This window comes from Cupressus sempervirens, chromosome 8, assembly GCF_028749045.1.
Source record: "Cupressus sempervirens isolate cs-2001-9-10 chromosome 8, ASM2874904v1, whole genome shotgun sequence".
In the NCBI taxonomy this organism is placed as follows: Eukaryota; Viridiplantae; Streptophyta; class Pinopsida; order Cupressales; family Cupressaceae; genus Cupressus; species Cupressus sempervirens.
Window position 1 is genome coordinate 254,289,929 of NC_143125.1, and position 22,479 is coordinate 254,312,407.

The 22,479-nt window shown below is 34.5% G+C and overlaps 1 protein-coding gene across 4 annotated transcripts in view; it reads right to left on the reverse strand.

Annotated features, from left to right (window-relative positions):
- Nucleotides 1-11,798: 11,798 nt before the first annotated feature.
- Nucleotides 11,799-22,479, reverse strand: part of LOC149542438 (calcium-transporting ATPase 10, plasma membrane-type-like) — a 125,953-nt gene continuing 115,272 nt past the window's right edge. For all 4 annotated transcript variants that reach the window (XM_089797384.1, XM_089797386.1, XM_089797385.1 and 1 more), the window contains exons 2-7: nucleotides 20,280-20,334; nucleotides 18,237-20,185; nucleotides 17,861-18,019; nucleotides 13,715-13,886; nucleotides 13,193-13,491; nucleotides 11,799-12,251 (exon numbers count right to left, since the gene is read on the reverse strand). In XM_089797384.1, the coding sequence (XP_089653510.1) occupies nucleotides 11,946-12,251; nucleotides 13,193-13,491; nucleotides 13,715-13,886; nucleotides 17,861-18,019; nucleotides 18,237-20,185; nucleotides 20,280-20,334 (2,940 nt within the window). In that variant the 3' untranslated portion in view covers nucleotides 11,799-11,945. The remainder of the gene's footprint in view (nucleotides 12,252-13,192; nucleotides 13,492-13,714; nucleotides 13,887-17,860; nucleotides 18,020-18,236; nucleotides 20,186-20,279; nucleotides 20,335-22,479) is intronic.

Consider the following 22,479-nt stretch of genomic DNA (forward strand, 5'->3'; position numbering starts at 1 on the left):
TCCTCTACAACCATTCTTGTAAATGGGATATATGTCAAAATTGATAGAGAACCAAAATTCACATATCTAATGGAAATTTTCAATCTCGACTATGGAGTTAATTTCTTCAAAGGGATTTCTCATTACATTAATGGTCATCATATTTTTTACTAAAGTAGCTAGATAAGCATGTGAAAAGGAGAAATGACTATTGTTAGGATATCATGCAAATTACAAAGTGAATTTTACAAGTTTTAATTAGAAAAGACATAAATATTGTGCATACGTAAGTGAAACATGTGTGTAATTTCGTCAATAGGATTTTTGAATTAATGGGTCATTAAATGCCATTATTTTATTAAGACCTCATTGCATGTTGATTTTGCAAGTAAATCTTTGGCATGTATTCTCTGATAAGTTCTTCAAAGTTACAAAAATATGTATTGAAAAAATGGGTTTGTCAGTTCAAGAGCATCCAACAAGTCAAAAACCCAAGCCAACAGCACAAATTGATCCTTCTTCTAAGAAAGAAAATCAATTTGATATCATTAACAGTATGAATGTAGTTGCATGGGGTCTTGGGAAGAATTAAGCTAGTTATGTGAGTGACTTTCATGAGCTTGAGGTAGAAGAAGACAAGGTTGAAATTGAGCAGATATTGGTAAAGCGAGGAGAGTAACTAGGAGATCATGCATACCTTAATGATATGCGAACATGTTTTATGGCCTCCTTCCATGAACTAATTATAAAAATAATATTTTTGTTAATAGTAAATAGTATGCTTGATCAAGATTAATTTAGTTAAATAGTTTTGAAAGGGTTGGAAGCTCTTTTCGCACCTCTTCACTTTCTAGAAGAGGTACTAGGACCCTAAGAATATATTGACAACACATATAGAAATTTTTTTAGATACAAACTAGGGCATAATATAGAATCAAATAATTTGTGTGAATTTGTGTGGATACTGCAACCAACCATGACTTTGTTGCAATCTTTTTGAGATTAATAAAAAATACTTTGTTTATTTCAAGAATTATATAGAATAATCTTTTTCTTATATTTAATAGATTGTCCTCTTGGATTTACATTTCCATTGATAGATTGAAATCCAAAAGAATCCTTTAATAATTAAAATTCACAAGCATTGTGTTTTTTATTCAATTGGTCTTCCAAGATTGAAGTAAAAAATAATTGAACTAGGGTTTATTTTGAAAGTCTTTGTTTGGTAATTATTGTTAAGCGCACATTGTCTCTAAAGGTTTTTGATAATCTTGAAGTTCATATCTAGATAACTCTATTTTTCCCAATTGGAATAAGGAACTGGTATAATTTAATTTCAATAAAGCTTATTATTAGTTAAAGTTGTTGGAGCTCTTTGTCATACTCAAGTGCTCTACAGTTCCTAAATTTACACTCATGCAAAATATTGGAAAAATATTCTAAGTAATTAATAAGGTTTGATTTCTCCTTAAGAATAACTGTCTCAAGAGCATCACTTAATAAAATTTGCATAAGTGGTATTAGGAAGTTTTCATAAAGTATACCAACCTAGGTTAATAGATCCTTAAGTGAAGAGGATTTGATCATTGAGCATCAACGCTAGTCATTGGCCAAATTATATTGGATTAGCCAACTTTTAGAAAATAAGGCTCATAGGTTTTCCAACCAATAATTTGAGGAACCAACAAAGACAACACAACCACATTTGCCAAGGCATCCACTGACTTGAATCACACAACAGTCACCCAAGCACTCACAATCCAAGAGAAGCACACCAATCATATTGCCTAGATTTTTTTTGAAGAAGTTCTCATAAATGGGTATCGTTCATCTCTGAGAGATGCATAAACTAGAAGATTCACTTCTTTCTCCTTACGTTACTCAAGTCAATTCCTCTAGCTACAAGCTCACAACACTATTCACACATGTTCACACATCCATAACATCCACTATGAAGGCAAAATATACACAAAGATCTCACTATTTGAACATGGGCTCTAATACCAGAAGTAATACCTTGCATGATAATCCTTGGAAACAAGGATCAATCATAAACTTATATTTTTTAATTTTTGTTTAAAGATAAGTTTAACCATCATATATAGCATACATCACATGCACAAGTAGAAGACTAACACTCTTACCAAATATTCTCAAGCTCTTTAGTGCATGCATAAGATCAATTACCAACTATATGAATAACATGAAAGGTTCATCCAATGTACTAAGATAACATTTTATTCAATAATCATTTTACAACCCAAAATGAAACTCCTATGTAGTTAATCATACAAGATCATTTTTTGAATTAAATTGCATAGGTAAATATGAAATTACATCTAGCTAACCCTATGATGATCAATATCTGATTTGTTTCAAATTGGAAAGATGCATCTCCCAAAAGGATATCCAAGTATAAATTTCATTTTTTGGTTGTACACAAAAGTGCCCTCTGTCTAACATATGAAGTTTTACGATGAAATGCAAAGGTATATGATAAACCTTTCTAAATTATGTGACATAATACATAATATACACTAGAATACTTTATATGATAAAACACTAGAAGGGAAACAATAAAACATTGGATCATATGATAGAATGTTCTATTTCAAGACGAGGAAAATTCTTGTTCGTGAAAGGAAGGTAAAAACGAGAAGTAAAACATAATTTCTCCACACTAGAGTTCTAGAAATTAGCAAATTGAGGGAAGAACTTGAATGATTCATAAACATAAAATACATCTAATACAAGATTATAAATCATCTAAAATCAAGTATCTATCATCTAGCTAATGAGGTACAAATCAACTAATCTAACCCATCACCAATAATAACAACATAAAGTACATATATATGTGTGGTATCAAGAGAAAAGATATAATCATCAAATAACTACATAATAATAAAGTAAAAATATACATCAAGGGAAGATCGATGAAGCGAGCAACAAGCTCTAATCTTCTACCTAGAAGGAGATCAGTTTTGTAATCTGATATCGAGAAGTAGTAAAGGTTTCAACGCCTCCCAACCATGTAGAACCTGCAAGCCCACCCCATCATGCTCATAGGGATAGAATTCCAGCCAAAGTCGCATAAGACACAGACACACAAAGGGTTCCACATATGAAAACCAAATGCATAAAAAAAATAACATCATGCTCATAAATGTCACAATGTAGTATACCAGGTCAATAGCCCTGGAACATATTATAGGCTACTATGTAGGGACTCTAGTGGAGTGTAATGACTTGGGTTGTAATAGCCCAAGTAGTATATGGTATGGTAACTAAACTCCCTCAAGAGGCCTCGTACCAGCTACGGTAACTCAAGTCAAACATGAGGTGCTATATTGTATCCTCACACTAGCTCACACTAGAGACTAGATACTGTATAGAGACCACACCCTTGCATCGATGTCATTGTGATCCTCACCTATTGTATAGGTGTTATCTTATCTTTCATTAAGTTTTACTACCCATTTGTTTAATTTCTTATTATTTATTTAAAGCCTTGACATGCTACTTTATAAGCTACTTCTAGGTCAAGGTACTCGTGAGAATTCACTTCACATGTCTTCATGTACATATGCTTCTTGTAATACAATGAGTGCCACAAGGAAATACAGTTTTCCAACCCAATACCCAAATGATCAAATACTCTATTTGCCTATATCCATTAATTTCGATCTCATAAGATCTCACCATAAACACACTCATATAATTGTGGGAGAATACAACCAAGTCCCATGCAAATCAATGAAATGATAATATGCAAGGGGATAGATTCAAGAAATATAATAAGAAGATAAAATCATATATATATATATATATACTTGGAAAAAGAAACTTGGTGGAAACCATGACTCACAAGGAAGCATAATAACACATAGCTCAATCAGCCGCGTTGCCAAGAGAATAGATTCTCATAAAATCTATAAGTCATCTCGTTAAGAAACGAAGATGACACACAATGCCAAAAGAGGCTAATACTCAAAATTTGGCAAAATCTAAAAAGGAACGCATCATTTTGAACTTGAAAGAGAACTTTTGAATCATGATATAAAAATACTCGAAATGTCCTCTAACCATTCTAACTCCACAATCATACTCCTTGTAGCAAAGGCTACTAAGTTCAAAATTCAATTCAAGCCAAAAAGGGTGACAAACAATTTATGGGTGGCACAAAAATGAGGCAACACAAAAAAACCCAAAATTCAAACATCATAGAATAAGATGAAATCAAAAACCCACATCCCAAATTCATCCACTTTCAAAAATTAGATACAAATTATATTATGGGAACATGCAAAATCCAACATGACTAGTTAAAAGCTTCATTTTCAAAAACATGAATATACATTCATTCTCATATGGATTGGTGATGCAAACACATGAAATTATGGGGGAACACTACTTCTCAGCCCACAATACTAAAGTAATTTGTTTTTTTCAAAAATACAAAGTGAATCAAAAGATACAAATATCCCTAACCTGTACAAACGGTAAAACCAAGAAATAGAAGAAATAAATAAAGACTCAAGCGAATTGGATGAGACAGTTGGTGAAGTGGAGCAATTCCAAAAGGAATGCAAATAGCCAACCCGCCCAAAAATCCAACAACATAAGCAAATACAATGACCAAAACATTGATTTTATCTAAGAAAGTTTTCAACCAAAATCTTAAAATTTTTAAAACATTAATGAGATGAGTGCAAAAACTCACTTTATGTCTAATATAAGTACCTTTATTTTTTATTAAGGAAAATAGGTTTTGAAGGGTGCCTTTTATTAAAGTGACTTTAAATTAGAATATTATGAAACTTAATAAATGAATTGTCCCCTTTCCCAAATTATATAAAATGATTCCAAGAATTTGGAATCCAACTATGATAAATCAATCAAAAAAAAATTAACTCATTACAAATTCCAAAATATAATTAAATCAACATTTCAATTTAGTAACTTCTGCAACAACTGTGATAACTTAAATGCACAGACACGCTCACTGGTCTAATTACATAATGCATGATGAATCCAAATTTACCAATATTTACTAAAGCAATAATAAAAACATAGTATTATAGATATGTTTCTCATACAAGGATGACATTAACACAATATGAAAGGTTGATCAAAGTCACTAACTCCTAGTGCCTAATGCCAAGAATATAAGTGCACACTCAAATCCCATAACTTGGGATGAATGCATTTGGTACTTGTTTAGTAAATAAGCAAACATCAAGTGTAGATGCTCGATCTATAAATAGTCGAAGCGTATAACACACATAATCAGGGTGGAAGGAGAAGGAGACAGCATGTAGATCTTGCAAGAAAGTGACTATGACTTCGTTCCCACTTCGTACTAGCACCAATGAGAAAAATGCATAATAATGGTGCAATACATTATTCACAACATATAATCTTAATATTGCACTTAAATTAAAATATGTAAATAATTATTTACAATTATTTGAGCATATATCCACTGAAAGTAAGAGATAGATATCCACAACATGAAGGCACAATAGCAATGAGTCCAATAACATCCATCATAGATAAATATAACTCATAATTGAATCCTACATATAAATAAGCAATTTATTGATTATTTTAAGAACATATCAATGTTAGTAAATAATTGAATTGTTCAACAACATATATAGCATAGTATATCATAAAATCCTATAAAATCATTCTAAAACAAGATCCATAATTTCAAATGCAAAGTACAACAAATAACATTGTAAGCCATCATCATACAAATCATGAACAAAATACTACTAGCAACATAATCTAACATACAAGTCAATACCTCTGCAAAGACTAGATTCAAGAGCAATACTCAAATGCATCACAATGCAACCACTATTCATATATCAAACACCTCATAATTTAGACAAAGCATAACCAAATTGTCGAGGCAACAACATAAGTCAAATCACCCCAAGAGTGTAGACAACTCATGGGTCCCAACATGATCACTTAGTAAGAAAGAGTATTAATGTCAAATCCATTAGGATGGTACATAAAACACAAATGTGAGCAACATTATAGAAGTGGTAGGAAGAGGATTAGAGTATGTGAATGGAATACTACGGTAGGACATAGAAAATAGTAATGAAACACATGGAACAATCGTAGGAAGAGTGAGCGGAAAAAGACTCATTTTTGTAGGATTGAATAAATTTTATAATGATTTCGAGAATGAAATTTGAAGGGTCAATTGCACCATGCAAGAAACAAAATAAAAATGGTAAAATAGGTTTGAGTTATCACATTTTGAGTTGACATCAACCCCAACCTTAACCGAAGATACTTCCTACATCAAGATGCTCTCTAAGATCATGGGGATGGGGAAAAACAATTGAAAATGAATAGAAACTCAAGAAAAGGCAACAAATTAAACATAAATGCATCCATATTTTAAAGGGCTAAAAGATCCTAGAAAGCGAATATACACTTTTTAAGACAATACAGTAATATATAGCTTACTATCTTCATACAATCCCCAATTCCTCTTAAGCTAATTATTAAACCATATACTCAAGCTCCATGTTATTGTACAAATATTAGCATTACTTTTCTAACCATTGTTTCCTTTAAAGAACTTTATTTCTTTGAATTTTCTTTAAAGAAATATATGTAAACAAAAACTTTCTTTCTTAGACTTTTCTTCAAAGAAACCTCTCTTCTACTTCTTTCTAAAATGTGCTTCATACAAAATTTAATATTAAATGGGATACAAATTTAGTCATACATTCTTAATGATATAAAGTACTAATGTCTAGAAATTAAAGTTGGTATAAAGAAACCTCTCTTCTAGTTCTTTCTAAAATGCGCTTCATACAAAATTTAATATTAGATGGGATACAAATTTAGTCATACATTCTTAATGATATAAAGTACTAATGTTTAGAAATTAAAGTTGGTATAAGAACAAAATTCTTGGCTCATAAAATTTTATATTACAAGGTGTCTTATTTTTGGAGCTAGATTAGTACATTGCATCTTGTTATTCAAATCATCTAGAATCCTTAACAATAAAAATAATATGCTGCCATATATTTAAAATATTTCAATTTTGAATTTTTAAAAAAACATTATAATGACATTACTAAATACCAATTTATTACAAGTAAAACATCTCAGATAGAAAAGAAAGCAATGATGGTATTTTTTGGCAGAAATTTGAGATTGCTTTGATCCTGGTTCAGAAGTTTTTTGTTGGGCTCTTATGGCCGCGAGCGGGGTCTCCAGGAGTATCATTCTTGCTGGAGCCTCTGGTTGTGATGGATCTTCTCCCAGGGAGAGGTCACAGGAGAAGAAGCCATTTTATGTTAGCGAGTGCTTGAAGTTAAATAAAGTTAATAGCTTCTTTCTGCGTAGTCAAGATCGACCTGTGTTGGTTATCCCTCTACAAGCAGTAATGGAAGATGTGGACTATTTGGCCACACATGCATTGATATGCAAGTTTCTTAGTATTCGAATTCCCCTGTCAGCTCTGGAAGCCTGGATTCGCCATTCATGGCAAATGAAAGTTGATATGGATATTATGTTGGCTAGTATTAGCTACTTTTTGGTGAATTTCTCTTCCATGTCAAATCAGAACCGGATCTTTGAGGGAGGCTCATATTTTTATGATAGTGTAGGTCTTTTTGTGAAACCCTAGCTTACAAGGTTCAATTCTACTGAGGATCTTCCTTCAAGGGTTCCTGTTTGGGTCCGCCTGTCGCGGCTTCCTTTTGAGTTCTAGCGCGAGGATATCCTGCAATAGATTGTTGTTGTGCTTGGGAAGCCGATTGCCATAGCACATCAATAACTGGACAAAAAGGTTATTTCTTATGCCTATATTTGTGTTGAAATTGATTTAAATAATCCTTTGCCAAATTCTTTGAAAATTTGCCTAGGCTCTTCTTCTTAGATCCAACAACTAGACTATGAATCTATTCCCTTCCATTGTCGCATTTGTCATGCGTATGGTCATTTACAATGCCAATGCCCTCAAGCCTCCAAAGGCATTGGTACCCAAGGTGGGTTCTCTGGCCCAAGGATAGCCAATGATGGTAAGGGGAATGGTCAAGTTGTTAGTGCTGGAAAAGAAAATGTTCAAAACTGATAGTACTGGTGAAGGAAAAGCTCAAATGAACACTTCAAGTCAGGGGCAAGGGTCATCCAGTACTACCGGTCCTAATAAGGATGGTTTTATCCCAGCTCAAAACCGTGCTAAGGGGCGTGGTCAAGAGCGATCTCATCTAGATTGGCAAGTGGACTCAGGGTTCAATCATTTTGAAGTTCTTGACAATTTGGTCATAGAAGAAGGCATTCCTGCAAAGGCTCAGTGTGGAACTACTGGCCCAAAGGGGAGGAGTTCTATTCTTAGTGACAATTAGGATGTTGTAGTTTAGCAGATGTCAAAGACTTCTATTGGCCCTGAGTCTAGTACCCTTGTGGTTTCTCCTACTCCACAGGAAAAGGATGTTCTTCTGGCAGATTTGGTTAAAGATGTGTTTGCCTCTGGTAAAGGAAAGGGATCTTCTCTTGCTTTGGGCTTGATGCAAAGACCATTTAAGAAAGTCTCTTTTGTTACTCCCTCAAGAGTTGGGCAAAAGCAAGATAAAGGGAAAAATGAAACTTACAGGAGATTTACTGGTAGAGTCTGGGGTTGTCAGGACCTTGGATGATCATTTTCCCCACTCTACTCAATGATTATTCTCTTATGGAATGTGAGAGGGTTGAATAGCATCCCCAAACAAAAAGCTATTCACGAGCTGGTGGTTGATCATTCTCTGAATATCCTTTGTATCCAAGAGACCAAGCTTTCAATAGACTCCATGTTTAGATGTGCTCCTAAAATTTGGTTTCTAGGCCAATGTTAGTGTGTTGGTGCTTTGGGGAGCTCTGGTGGTCTTGCCATTTGTTGGGATCCTAGGAAAGTTACGCCACTTTACTGGGTCTCTTGCCTCTTAGCTCTCTTAATGGTTGCATCCTCTCTAGAAACTGGAGAGATGATTCTTGTTACTAATGTGTGTGCTCCTATTGTTCTCCTTGGAAAGCTCAAGCTTTGGGAACATATTAGGCATGTCAGAAGCTGTCATCCTTTCTTGCCTTGGATTGTGGCTGGAGATTTCAACTCTGTTCTCAATCTGGAGGAGAAGAGGGGTGGGCTAGTTGCTTGGGTCCTTCTGAGCTTCTTCGACAAAATATTGATCTTTTACAACTCTTTGATGTCAAACCTCTTAACGGGCTCTTTACTTGGAACAATCGAAGGGTTGGAAATGATGTCATCTCAGAACACTTGGACAAGTTCCTTGTTTCTTGCTTTTGGAATTGTGGCTCTCTCTCTCTCTTCTAAAATTCTTGATTGGAGAGGTTCTGATCACTAGCCTATCAAGCTCACAGCTAGTTATGTTGATGTCCCCAAGAAGCCCCCCTTTAAGTTCCAACTGATGTGGCTTCAAGACTCTTCTCTCCATGACTTAATGGCTCACCAATGGAGATAGGGAGGCCTTGCCTATGGCACTACTATTCTCCTTTTAAAAACTTCAATATGTTAAAAGGAAGTTGAAGCATTGGAACAGGAATTGTTTTGGTAAAATCCACATTATGAAGAAGAGGGCTCAAGATTGTCTTGATGTTATTGCCAAGCAAATTCAAGATTTGGGTTTTTCTAAAGCTCTTGGCATAGCAAAATCCCAAGCTTCTACTAATTTAGCTAAGTGGGATCTTAATGAAGAAATTTATTGAAAACAAAAGGCTCAAGTTGACTGGCTTTAGGAAGGGGACAAGAACACCGCATTTTTCCATAAATCTGTGCAAGCTCGACGTAATAAGAGTTACATTTCTTCTCTTATTACTTCTAATGGGACACGTCTAACCTCCTCTCAAGTTGTATCTAGGGAAGCTATTCAGTTTTACTCTGCTCTATTTTAAAATGATTTACCTCAAATAGAGATTGAGGAGAATACAATCTTGTCTTGTATTCCCTCTGTTGTGACTAGGAAGATGAATGACTCTCTTATGAGGCCAATTTGTATGTCTGACTTGGAAGGGGTGGTTTCAACTTGCAGAAAGGCAAAGCTCTGGGGCTTGATGGCTTCCCTGTTAAATTCTTTCAAAAATTTTGGGATAATATCAATCATGACCTTTTGGATGTGGTTCAAGAGTCCTATTCCAACAAAGAAATGCTCTAGGCCTTTTATTCTACTTTCTTCGTCCTTATTTTGAAGAAGAAAGAGGCTAATCAGCTGGACTTCTTTAAGCCCATTGCTCTTTGTAATGTGGTCTATAAAATCAGTACTAAGCTCCTAGCAGAGAGGCTTAAAGTCTGGCTTCCATGGTTATCTTTGAGGAACAAGGGGGTTTTGTGGCGAAAAAACAAATTTTGGAAGGGGTGGTTATTGCTTCCGAAGCTGTTCACTCTATATGTACTTCCAAGGAACACGCCATGTTCATTAAAGCTTGATATGGCTAAGGTTTATGATAAGAGTCAATTGGGGTTTCTTGTGGAAAGTTCTAGCTTTTGGCTTCAATCAAGAATGGTTTAGATGGGTTCTAAGCTATGTTACTACTCCTCGATCCTTCTTAATGGTGAACCATCTGAACTGTCGAAGCTTTTTGGGGCATCTAGAGGTCTTCGCCAAGGAGACCCTCTCTCTCCTTATTTGTTTATCATTATGTGCATGTGAATTAGCGTTTGGCTCTGGTTATTCAGCAAATCACTCAATTATGCAATTCTATAGATTCTGTTTCTTTTATGCATATCCCTCGTGAGTGGAATGGTCTAGCTGATTGTTTAATTAAATGGGTCTCTAAGCATGGGCCGACTTGGAACATTATTGATCATAAGATGCTTCACCTTGATTTATCTCAAATGCTGATTCAACTTGTGGACCAAGATAAAGCTTTGTAGTTCTCTTTGTTTCTTGTGTTGTTCTGCTCTCTTTGGTATTCAATAAAAATTTTACCCCTCTTTTAGTTAAAGAAAAGAAAGCAATAGATTAAAAAATAGACTTATTATTAATTATATATATATAATATTGAATTTAAAACATTGAAAAAATACTAAAATAATTATATATTCCTAGTTTTGCACACAATCTCAAAAAAACATTCCCTCAATTTAAATGAGAAGATATGGTTTCCCAATAGACAAAGCAAAAAAATGCAATTTCCTTGCATATTCTACTCTCTTAAAGACATTTAGGAGCAAAGATTTCAAAATATCAAATTATGTATTAAAAAACCAAAAAATGTAGAAGAATTTTCTATAAGAGATTTTACGGTCTACACTATCTTAATTTTAAATTCTTTTATGTATTTAACATTAAGTACATCTCAATTTGTCAGAAATTGAAACGATATGAACAAAACAAGAAACATGAAAATGAAACAAACAAAACTACCCACCAAATCAGACAAACACAAATAGAAACTCTTCAATGACCAAGACAAAAATTATTGATATAAGATAAACCAAACAAGAACCATCAAAAATGAAGCAAACAAAACCACACAACCAATCAAGCAAAATAAAGACACAAATGTACTAATACATTATACAAAATTCTATATTAAACAAAAAACTAAAAGAATTGTATATGGATCAGTTGCAAGCTCTTTAGACTTAAAAATCTCTAAACCAGGAATGTCTTTCTACAATGAAGTTTAACTTCCTTTGAACTTATTAAAAATGAATACATAATAAGTACATACATATAAACGACTTTTAAAAACATAGAATAGCTAACAAAAACATTATACCGCTCCTTAGAATAATGAATGTAAGTTAAAATACACAAAAAGACGGTCAAAGACAACCATTCTAATAATCCTAGCACATTATCAAGGACAAAAACATTGTTTTACAAAATCTTCGAATTTTTTTTATCATTTTATACTAGTTATCAAATTTTTAACTCTCAAATGAATTACATTTTTCAGCGAAAGTAGCCTAAGTCCCAGACCAGTTAGTTTAATTGTTCAGGGCCACTTGAAAGTCTTTTGTACTCCTTGTATTCTGCTGGTTGCTTCAAGGTCACCGGAATGCATTTTATGACAACTGCAATGGGCATGCTCAAAAACCCTAACAGCACACTGATTAACCATAACTTCCAATCGAGTGGAACTGTACTTGAAAAATTACACAGATATTGTACCATTATTACTTGGAACACAACCGTGGATGATATTACTCCTATAAAAATCCAATTGGTAAGTGTGCCCTTGAACACATTTATCTTCTCTATTTCTCTCGAGTTTATTTCATTAAACACCTGTTGAAAACCAAGCAAAATAGTTAAGTAAAATAAAAGATCAAATTTATTACCCTCACTGTTTCATAGCCAGTTAAGAAGCCATGATAATAATTTTTTTGAAAAAATGTACTTCAAGTTTATAAAAATTCTCCATTCATCTAAAGCACTCTTCAACATTCATCCAAGGTTAGAGTCTTCATCATTAACACATCAATAAATTTAAACCTATCCTGTGTCAATCGATTCAACATGTTCAGAGCTTCACAGAAGTATGTGAAGAAATCTCACAAACATCCTTAAGCAACAACCACCAACTACATCAATAACAAATCTTCGTTAAAAAATGAGATTGTTTTTATTTAATTCTTCTTCTGTCATCTAAGTTATGTTCATTTGATATTGTTTTGATCCTAAAAAGATCCCATCATTGAAGGATTCTTTCATCCATTATGTAAGACATGGAGAGGGGTCTCCTATTTATATGTAAAGGGTATGCACCTGACAATTTATAAGTAGGAGGTATTTTCTACATTGAATCAAAAATAATATTGCTATCAAGATTCAACTACATTGTTCTTGAGTTGAACTTATTGACCTATGTTTCATGAGCAGTGTAGTTCACAAGAATTCATCTCTCATGGCAATGAATGAAGCACTCATCAAATCTAGGTAATCCAGAGATGAAACACTGAAACTTTTAAGATCATCCATCCATAAATATTACTCCACCTCAAACAAACTTAACCAAACAGTTTCTTCCAATATTGAGCTCACTTTACTTACAATTTCTGTCAATAAAACTATAACTATATCTTGTCTATCTATATAAACTAAATTATCCTTTTTATTATTTAATCATGTGCCCTATATTCATTTGCCGCAATCAATACTCCTTATATCAGGTAATATATCACTAAACACTAGCATAACCTCGAAAAAAAAGCAAATCAAGGTAATACCTGACAGAAGACAAATGAGTTAAAAATTAGTGTGTTCAGAACTGATGTAGCATCGGAACCGTCCAATCCAAAAAGTTGAGTTCCTTCGATTTCCAAAACTGCCATTACAATAAGTTGATAGATGCTTTGGCCAATTACATTTCTCCACATTTCTCTAGTGATAAAACTTCCAGTTCTTCCTACCGGCTTTCTCTTCATCAGCTCATCATTTGGAGGTTCAGTTGCCAATGCTAAAGCACCCAGAGTGTCCATGATAAGATTAACCCACAGTAACTGAACTGCGGTCAGAGGAGCACTGCCTGTGGTGTGAAATATTAAGCAGACAAAAATATGATCATGTTTCAGAAAAACTAAACAATGAAAACTAACTTTGTGCAAACCAGCATACCTCGACACAAGAAAACAGAGTAGCAGTCAGTTTCCCGACTAAATACACATGAGGTAAGATCACAAATAATCAATTAAACTTATTAAGATTCCTCTTAATGCTCTGGCATATAAGTAAATAATCAAAATCCACACCTGTAATGCATGCCGAAACAAAGTTCAGAATTAGAGCAACCACATTAACAGTGAGTTGGAACTGCACAAACTTTTGAATGTTTATATATACTGATCGGCCCCATTTTGCCACATTGACAATTGTTGCAAAATTATCATCCAAAATCACGACGTCTGCGCTCTCCTTTGCTACCTGCATTTACAAGAAGCAATGCAGAAATGTAAAACTATAATACATTGTATTGCATCTGATTAAAAAACAAACTGGGAATTAAAAAAACATAGTCTAGAGGATCTACGCTAGATTGTCTTTGGTTAATGGATAAAGAGTCATCAGCTTTACTATAACGGGAACTTCAAGCCTGCATACTATTTTATCAATGGACTTGAAAAATTTAGAGAAAAATCAAAAGAAAAAAGTATCCAAAGCACTTCACATCTTTGCATTCACTACACATTAAGAGCTTCCCATATTGAGAGCTTCACTAACTCAAATTGTGCCGATGACATTGATGATTGGAAGTATACTTCCAGATTTGTTTACTGGCTTGGTTTTCCAGTCCAGTTCCATGGCCTTCCAAGAAACAAACAACTATTGTATCGTCATTTATAAAAGATAAGTATTGACAATACTTCTCACTAGCCAAAAGTTTATTTGTCTTGAAAATCATCCCATTACTCTTTCATGTGACAAGTACCTACAAATTTCACACAACTTAATGAGGCCACATTGGATTAAGCATATTGAAGCTCATATTTACTGAGCATTTGACATCAACTCGTTATCTTCAATGACAGTGTACAATTTCCTAGGTTGCTATGAGACTGATATAGGTATTGGTATGGGAGACAGGTACCAATACCATCATCTTGAAATAGAAACAGGATATTTGGAGATGTGAACCTGTTCGAACCCACAGTCCGTGGTGTGAACTCTGTATGGACCACCCACAGACCCAACCAAATCTGAACCTGCAACGAACCCAGATCCGAACCCTGCAGCTTAAAATATATATTATGCATAAAGAAATTATCTTGTGCCTATTTCTTTTGAAAATGAATACAAAACAAGCCAATAAATGTTACTTATTAGTTATTACATCCCATTTCTATTTATAAGAAATAGAAACAAGATAACTTCTTTATGCATAATTTATATTTTAAGCTGCAGGGTTTGGGTCTGGGTTCGTTGCAGGTTCAGATTTGGGTCTGTGGGTGGTCCATACAAGGTTCGCACCATGGACTGTGGGTCCGAACAGGTTCACATCTCCAAATATCCTGTTTCTATTTCTCAAAAATAGAGATGATGGTATCGGTACCTGTTTCCCATACCAATACCTATATCAGTCTCATAGCAACCTAGGAAATTGTACACTATGCCGTTGAAGATAACCAGATGATGTCAAATGCTCAGTAAAGATGAGCTTCGATATGCTTAATACACTGTGGCTTCATTAAGTTGTGTGAAATGTGTAGCTACTTGTCAGAAAGAGTAATGGGATGATTTTCAAGACATAAACTTTTGGCTAGTAAGAAGTATTGTCAATACTTATCTTTTATAAATGACAATACTATTTGTGACTTATAAATGAATAGTATATACTATTTAGGTCCATATGTAATGTTTCAAAAGTTGTTTTTATAATTTATTCATAAAAGCAATTTTTGGATGTATTAATAGCAAATTTGCAGGGGAAAGAATATAAGAATAAAAGTTCTTGAAAAGGAGATCCAAAAAATGTTACTATAAAAGAAGGGTCAAAACATGAAGCAAGTAATTCAATTCTGGCATTTCATTATTCCTTCTATTCTAAATATTAGATCATTCAAGGAAACACAAATAAGTTTTAAAAAAAACTTGGTGTTGGATCCCAAATTGAAAAAAAAATTGGTTTTCCAGAATTGGATTTGGGGAGGAAAACATTTTATCTGCATTTGATGTGAATTCGAAGACTACACTTCGACTTATAAAATGAAGTCATTCTCAGCTTGCTAAAATGTCAATATGTGATTCGAAATCATTTTTCAGCTTGCTAGAATTCCAGTACAATGATACATGAAATATTTCACCTTGTGGAGGTTTGTTTTGATCAATATTTGCAAGCAAAGAAAAATATATTTGCATGGAAATCTATTTTCACATTACTCCATACCTAATTGAGGTTTTAAAAAACAAGAAATGCATACTGTAGCATACATTTATTGCTGATTATATTGGCCGTTATGAATAAAAGATCAGATCTAGGGTTTATGTGTTGGTGTTTCCCGGTATTCATTATTCATTTCTACTTACATATTTGGTTAATTTCAATGTTTAAGGGATTCTCCATGAACATTGGTGAATGATAAAATCGATGTCTATAAGAAATCAATCACAATTCAGCAGTCAATTGAAATATGGATTGATCAATATTTGCAAGCAATTGAAAAATATATACCTTATTGGCTGCTTAACTGATTGAAAGGGATCTTCAGATCATTTCCAGACCTTATAGGGGTAATGTATGAGGGTTTGTTGCTATGATGCATACACTATTGGTCGTTACATTGGCTATCATAAATAATAAAAATTAGTCCCTAAGCTTCAATATTGGGATTTCCAAGATTACTATTCCTGTCATAATTCATCCAGCAACTCAACACCTAATTCTACTTAGATAAGGTCAATTTCAGTGTTTAAGGACTTTATATTTACATTGGTAAACAATTTATAGAATCACAAACATAAGAAATCAGTCGTAAATCAGCAACCAGAGTGGATATATTTACCAATATGAGAGTTTAGATTTTCCGGTTGGAGATACAAGTTTGATTTGCAAGGGCAGCTAGGGTTCGGAATCTACAACATTGTTCATTTAATTATTGTTGCGGCTTTCGAAAAATCATTCATTTGTTCGAGTTGCTCTATAGGACACATTACACTTAGCTTCAACAAATATCATTAATCTTCACCTTGCAAATGTTAATTGCACTCTATAATATAGTAACAAGAATTGTCATGAAATCGCCTGAATCGTCTGTTTGGCAATTCGATTTATGGTTCTTGGGTATTTTGGAACTAGTGAATCAGTTTGGCGATTTCATGGCATGAATCACATGAATCGCCATGCAAAAAAATCACATAAATCCCCCCTGTGAATCACAAAAAATCGGCAGTTCAAGTAGGGAAAGAGTAGAGTCAAATTTTAATAAAACACATCAGTAGGGAAAGAGTCAAGTCAAATTGTAATAAAACACATCTTTTTTTAATTATTTTTTTTGCCTTTCCTCTTTGTTTTAACCCAAAAGGGTCTTTCTAATTGTTTATCATGAGTAGAAGAGAGGAAACGTGAGAGAGAAGAAGAGAAAAGAAAAGAAAAACCACAGGTTTGCAACCAGAAAGAAGGAAGAGCACCAAAAGAGGATACATTTACAAAATCTAATAGACATACAATTACAGATACTAATAGACATACATTTCATGGATCTTGATTCTTCATCTTACATACATTTATGATTTGATGTCTTATGGATCTTCATCTTACATACATTCTATGATTTGACTCATTATGATCCTACGATTTCTATTTACTTCAGCTATAATTTACATTTTACATGTAACGTAGTTATGCATGTGATGGATTTATCATTTATGTTCCATGTTTATGTATGTTAGCTTCTATTTGATGATGCTATAGTGTGTTTAAGTTATATTCAATAAAGGGAGCATAAAATAAGTTTTAAATTGTTTTAGTCTCTAAATTTCAAGGGTTTTTTTAATTTGCCGATTTGTGGCTGATTTGATTCCAATTCATGGCCGACTCAAGATTCGATTCAGCCTTGTCGATTCTAATCTGATTCCGATTCTCGTTACATTTCTCTATATTAACATGGCAATACCAAAGTAGCCAACGGCCAATGTCTACAACAATACACAAGAAATACTAATTTCAGTTTCATATATCTTAAGTCAATGCAACTATGCAACTTAAATAGTTGATGGTTAAATTAAATAATATAAAAAAGAACGTAATGATACAAATAAGAATAAAATATGATATTTATAGCAATGACATGATCAACCTGCAATCGTGAAAGAATAAAACAAATTAATCCACTCTATGAAACAAAACTCTACAGTTGCATTAAAGTTTTCATCCCTTTCAGTGCATGGATGGAATTTCACACCTCAGTCCCCGCAATCCCCATTGCAAGCCCAATGTCAGCTTCATGCAAAGCTGGTGCATCATTGGTTCCATCACCAGTCACAGCAACAACTTCTCCAAGATCTGTACGCAAGTGTTTCACGAGAGTGTGCTTGTCCATTGGAGATGATCTTGCCATGACCTGCATTCTTGAAGTCAGCATTTTCAAATAAAAAGATTACTTTCTTTATTAGTGGCTTATTAATGAAAACTAAAAGGAAATTTGAGCATTTCAGTAATAAAAAAAACAGAGAAATGTCCAATTGATCGATTTATATATGTTCTCTATCTTTCAGTTATCTAAAAAGTAAAAACCGATATGAAACAATCAAATAGGTTCTCTGATCATAGGAATGTACCTGAATTTTTGGTATAAGATATTTCATCTCTTCTATACTCTTGTGACGAAAATCGGGACCTTCAATTGCCATACCGTCCTCTGTTAAAATACCACACTCTGCTGCAATTGCTTTTGCAGTGTTAATATTGTCCCCAGTAACCATCCGCACTATAATACCAGCATTTCTACAGACTTGAACAGCTTCCTTAACACCAGGACGAACTGGATCCTTGATGCCAACAATAGCAACACAAGTGTAACCGTTTGTTGGAATCTCCTTCTCTGGATCAAAGCTCTCTTCCAAATCAATGAAAGCAAGGCAGAGAGTCCGAAGAGCTTCACATGCAAAACCATCTATAACATTCATAAGATGATCAAAAAAGGCTTGATTCATTGTATCAACCTGGCCATTCGCATTTACAACATTTTTACACATTTTCAAGACAATTTCTGAGGCACCTTTACAATAGGCTCGATGTTTTCCATCGGGAAGTTCTACCACGACAGTCATTATTTTCTTTGCAGAATTGAAAGGTTGAACTTTTACTATTTTTGATTCTCTGCGCTCTGCAACAAAATCTCCATTCATTGACAGTCCAAGGCCTAACAAAGCACACTCTGTGGGTGTACCTAATATTTCATGTTTTCCCTCCTTGGTCACCACTACCTCACCACCTGTATTCTGGAATATGGACTGGAGGAGCAATTTCAGCACATTTGTAGGGACTTTGGATCCTAAATTCTCAGCTTCCTTATCATTTTCAATCTTACTGGCATTTTCACATATCCACATTTTCACAACAGCCATACTGTTTGTTGTTAGTGTCCCAGTCTTATCACTACAAATACATGTTGCAGAGCCCATTGTCTCACAAGCTGAAAGATGGCGCACAAGTGCTCTTTCCTTCATCATCTTCTTCATAGCAAAAGCAAGGCTCAAAGTCACAGCCAGTGGCAAACCCTCTGGAACTGCAACCACAATGATCGTCACTGCAATTGCAAAGAAGTTCACTATAGATACCACATCCGCTCCTGACCATGATAGGTGATTGATTGACTTCTCTACGATCAGTCTTAAAGTTAATACAATGAACGTAACTGTTGCAAATGCCAATCCAATCTTCCCAATTATTGTTGCAACACCATTAAGTTTAACTTGCAACGGAGTTTCATCTTCACCTCCTTCAGTCAAGGTTGCCATTAATTTACCCCATCCTGTTCTCATGCCAACAGTGGTGATTAAAATGTTAGCAGATCCATCCTGGACCTTTGTTCCTGACAAAACGAAAGGACTATCTTTATTCACACTTACTGGCTCACTCTCCCCTGTCAAACTTGATTCATTTATTAATAGAGAATATCCTGAAATGAAAAGCCCATCAGCTGGAACTAGATCTCCAATTGACAAGTGCACTAAATCACCAACAACGAGGTCATATATAGAGACCTTTTGTCTATAGCCATTCCTTGTAACCTGTACAAAGATTTTCTTTTTTTCCTTATCTAAGTCCCTGAACTGCAATGATTGTCTGTAATCACTGATTGCTGTAACAAAGACAACTATACAAATGCTCAAAAGAATGCCTATACCATCATAGGCACCCTTGGGCCAACCCTCAGTAGCAATTCCAACACCAAAGGACACTATAGCACAAACTGCAAGAATCATGAGCGTCAAATCTTGACATGCTTCCCACACAAAAATCCAAAATCCCCGAGGTGGTCTTTCATCGAATTTGTTGAATCCAAAAAATTCATGCCTTTGTTTCAAGTTATCTTCATTTGCAACTATACCAGTTGTAGGTGATGTAGAGAGTTTATCGGCAATTCCTTCAACTCCACCATGGAATCTCAGCTTTTTTATATCATGGCCGTCTACTATGGAAGCTAACTCATCAGCATCAATACCAAATCCAACTGATTTGACATCATCTGGCACATTGTACGTATAAGGACTCAAAAGGCCAGCTGCATAACACCCATGTTAGATAAGTATAGTTCACAGAATTCCAAAATATGCTACACTAACTGACTAAAGATTCTCCAGATGAATTAATCATACCATCAATAAAGTGGAATGCAGCCTTTGAAACCAAAAGGGCCACCCTAAGTTTCTCCTGTTGCAACAAAAAAATAATTCAATAAAATCGAGAATAGTAATAACTGGTTATTAAGATTGAAAATGAAACACAGGTAACTATATTAAAAACAGATTAATCTAATCTACACTTATTCTACAAACCAAATAAATGGATGGATGAAATAACAAGTTTGTCACTCAGCTGGAAACCACACGTCTGCAACAAAAATTATGAATCTGCCCTTCAAAGTCAAAGGTATGTACAATACTGCATATATTAACAAAATCCTGTTGGTGATCCTGGGCATGTGGATGGTAGTAATACTAATATCTTTCTTGGAAATGTTAAAAGTCAAAACCCGAGTAGATTTTTTCTAAGGCGGGTAAAGAATAACAAAATCCATAATCAATTTATGTACCAATTAGATCTCTGTCCACTTCTATTGGCTTAACATTCCATTAACACCTCATTACCCAAGCCATTATGGTTCAGGCAATCTTGATCCCACCTTTAGTCAGGTGCCCCCTTGGTAATCCCTGCATATGAGCTGGGCCCTGCCGATTTTCATCTAAGGCATCAGAAAGAGGTCGATAATCAACCATTCTGCCAAGCTTTTAATCTTATAATGATACAATAATACATAACAGAAAATATATAGTGATCTACGCCTGTAAACTATATTGTTCTCCAAAGTATATTGACAACTCAGGATTCTAGCCGGGGTCAATAAGAACAGGTTTGTTCATGACTTGCAGACTATCATCTACAAGAAGCAGCATGCAAGAAATTAAATTTCAATTGAGCAGGCTAACCTGGGAATGTCAGGAGTATGTCTTCTTCAGATATTAACAATGATGTCTAATTATATCTTAGTTGATGACTATGGCAAACAGATCAACGTGGAATATGTGGAAGACTAAGCAAGGGGAGTTATAAAAGATATTAATTTAAGAGCTAAGATTCAAAAGATAATGGATGAAAGGAAACTGTCCTAGTTTTATAAGTGCATGACCAAAGGTTCCTGAAAGATGTGAAGATTAAAACCTAGTTTGTGAAAATATTGTAGAACTCACAAAAGTGCTTCCATTTCATTTCATTCTTCCACTGCTTAGGAAAGCCAGCTTGCTAGCAGACTTTTTAAGCTAATAATCTGTTACTCCAAGTCCAAGGGCTGCAATACACAGTGCGCCTGGCGGTTCCCATAGCAGTACAATTCTGCTAATGATACTGGTCCAGATTTTTGGGATATGAAACCCAACAGTCACATGACTGTTTGTTATCCCACAACTCTTTGTATTCAGAGAGCTATTTATAATAGCTGTGTGCAGCCCATGTAATTGTATCAGTTATTCATTAATAGTAATTTCCTGCTCGAGTGTGGACATAGGCAAGATTTGCCGAACCACGATAAATATTTGTCCATGTTCATCTTTTCTTTGCTTGTGTTTTAAATTTACAATTGGTATCAGGGCCAAGGTGAGGCTAGAGCAGAGATGGAAGAAGGTGAAGTTGATTTTATCATCAATGAAATTCTTGAAGATTTTGGCTTGGTAGAGGATGAGGTTGTGCCTGCTAAGAGCAAAAGAATCCACCATGTGCACTGGTGGGATGGCTGGGAATATAAGCCTGAAGCTAAACCAGAAGATTTAAAAGCTCTTAAATCTGAGCTTAATAGAATTCTTGAGCACGCTGGCGCGCATAAGAAAGTCGTCATGGAAGAATTGTGGAAGTGAACAAGAAAAGATAAGACTAAGGAGTCTGTAAAATGTGTGGTCTTGGCATATATTAAAATGGCTCCTCTTATTTCTCGTTCCAACCTCAAAGATACAAATAATTTTGCATCCAGAGTTCATAGGATGCTGCAATTAGAATACTTTGAAGAGCATGCCAAGTTTTAGGTCAAAAAACATAAAGAAGCAAACACAAATCTTACCATGAAAAATGGTGAAAGGGCAAAGGTACAAGTTTATTGTAGAAGAAGATGAAGGGACAGCCAATGAAGGGGCAGAAGACAAAACTGCCATGATGGTGGACATAGCAGTCCGGCTAGGGTATGACTTGACATCCACTTTAGTGGATAGTCTACCAAACTCTCTTGTATCTGGGAGTAAAAGTGGTTGTTCTCTGCACACAAAATCTGCCAATACCTTTTTCAATACGCGAAAATTGGTGAGGATGGGC